Genomic DNA, 1956 nt, shown 5'->3' on the forward strand with positions numbered 1-1956 from the left:
GTTACACATACAAGTAGAAAATAACATGGTATTGAAAAGCAGAATTAGCAGCAGAATACAACTCAACCTGATTTATTGAAAGAACTAGTACTTATAATTAACTACCAGCCGGAAAGGTCAAAGCTTGTTGAGGATTATCTGAGCACCATACTGAGGCTTCATAACGAGTATTGCCTGAGGGGCATGAACATAGGAAGGAGAGAGCTTAAACCAAAAACGCTGCAGAATTTGAGATAAAACGAGCTTGGCTTCTGCCATGCCAAAGTTATTACCAATGCACATTCGAGGACCCCAACCAAAGGGGAAATACAAGGGCTCTTTTGCAGCTTTGGATACCCCTTCTGAGAACCTATTTGGATTGAATATCAATGCATCGTCTCCCCATACTTGGGGATCACGATGTGCTATATATATAGGCACAAATATTTGTACTCCTGCAGGAATTGTCATATCTCCCAATTTAGTGTTCTTTACGGTGCTTCGCATAAGGGTGAGTGCTGGATATAATCTCAACACCTCTTGGAAGATCATGTTCATCTAGTATTAATACACAAATATTAATGACATGTTTATAGTAGTACTCAGTAGTAAAATTAGGACTCTGTATCATCATAAAGACTAAAGAGAGAGCTTACTATTTTTAATTGATTCAAGTCCTCAAACTTTGGTTTGTTTTTTCCAAGGACTTGAAAGACTTCATTTCTAGCTTTGTCTTGCCACTCAGGGTGCATACTCAAGGCAACCAATGTCCAAGAGAGCAAAGCTGTGGTTGTATCTTGTCCTGCAAGATAGAATTCCTTACATTCTTCAATTATTTCAGTGGTTGATAGTCCTCCTTTTAAGAGTAACCCTAAAATATCATCACTTTGTGAGACTCCTCTTCGCATAGTGTCTTTTTTCTTCTCTATTATTCCGTTAATCAATGATAACACTTTCTTGTAGATGTATCTTGCTCTTCTGTTTGATGCTGTTGGAAAGAATCTGCGTGCGTAGTTAAAATCATAAATACATGTTAGTTATAACAATGGATAGTATATATTTTTGAAGAAATTAGATAAATACTCACCTTAGTAAGGGAAAGAAAAGAGTAAATGGAGAAGCCAAAATAAGATCGCACTGCTCTTTCTGAAGTATGAAAATAGTCCTTCCTTCTTCAATATTGCTACCAAAAGCAGCTTTAGATATAACATCTCCACCTACATTTAGGAATTCATCTGCCACATCCAACTCACAACTTCCACTTTTGCTAACCAATTCCTCCCATCTATTTATCATTTCATCACAACAATCACAAAATGCTGGGTACAACCTCTGTGCAGTCACACAAAAATAGGAATTTTAATGAATGGTCATCCAAAAAGAAGAAGAGAGGAAATAATAAGTAACTAGTATAATACCTTAATCTTCTCTATATGAAAAGCAGGGTTTAGTATCTTTCTATGGTGGTCCCATTTTTGACCATTGTAACTAGCAAGTCCAGTAACAAACATGTCAATGAAGGCATTGGCTTGAGGCTTCTGAAATTCATTATGTCTGTTCACCACTTCTTTAATTAGCTTTGGATCTGATACTACAATCCGAGGTGTTGGTCCAGCCCACATCACAAATAATCTCTCTGCACCATCACAATACCTAATTAGTAAAGTTTTAACAAAATATATATGGAATGTGTTTTAAAGAAATATACATGGCTGGCTTACCGTAAGTTTTAGAAAGATGAAGAATAAAAGGATTAACCCAAGGAACGATATCATGATTTACTAACGGTGTTTTCTTTGCTTCTCTAGACATTCTAGTCATCTCTTTCAGATTTCCAAACAGAAATTGGTAGGGCAGCCCATGAATACCTTCCTTCTTCAGCTTCTTTTCGATCATCTTTGGCCACCACCATAATGTGTAAAACGATTTTACACAAAAAATCGCTATCAAAATACCAATTGTTGCACCAATTACTGT

The 1956-nt window shown here is 36.4% G+C and overlaps 1 protein-coding gene across 1 annotated transcript; it reads right to left on the reverse strand.

Moving 5' to 3' along the window:
• Nucleotides 1–8: 8 nt before the first annotated feature.
• Nucleotides 9–1950, reverse strand: LOC102597091 (cytochrome P450 72A15-like). The gene is made up of 5 exons (XM_006368024.1): nucleotides 1701–1950; nucleotides 1398–1615; nucleotides 1067–1311; nucleotides 636–981; nucleotides 9–537 (listed from the first exon to the last, which is right to left on the reverse strand). The coding sequence occupies exons 1-5, from the start codon at nucleotides 1873–1875 to the stop codon at nucleotides 118–120; spliced, it is 1404 nt and encodes a 467-aa protein (XP_006368086.2). The 5' UTR covers nucleotides 1876–1950; the 3' UTR covers nucleotides 9–117.
• Nucleotides 1951–1956: the final 6 nt, after the last annotated feature.

Source organism: Solanum tuberosum, unplaced genomic scaffold, assembly GCF_000226075.1.
Source record: "Solanum tuberosum cultivar DM 1-3 516 R44 unplaced genomic scaffold, SolTub_3.0 contig00525, whole genome shotgun sequence".
Lineage (NCBI taxonomy): Eukaryota > Viridiplantae > Streptophyta > Magnoliopsida > Solanales > Solanaceae > Solanum > Solanum tuberosum.

Bases quoted from the DNA above. Each gene is read 5' to 3' on its own strand.
- LOC102597091 (XM_006368024.1), bottom strand. From the start codon at position 1,875: ATGATCGAAAAGAAGCTGAAGAAGGAAGGTATTCATGGGCTGCCCTAC. The intron at 1,616-1,700 runs GTAAGCCAGCCA...GTGATGGTGCAG, and splicing joins TCATCTTTCTAAAACTTACG to AGAGATTATTTGTGATGTGG. The intron at 982-1,066 runs GTGAGTATTTAT...CTACGCACGCAG, and splicing joins CTTTTCTTTCCCTTACTAAG to ATTCTTTCCAACAGCATCAA.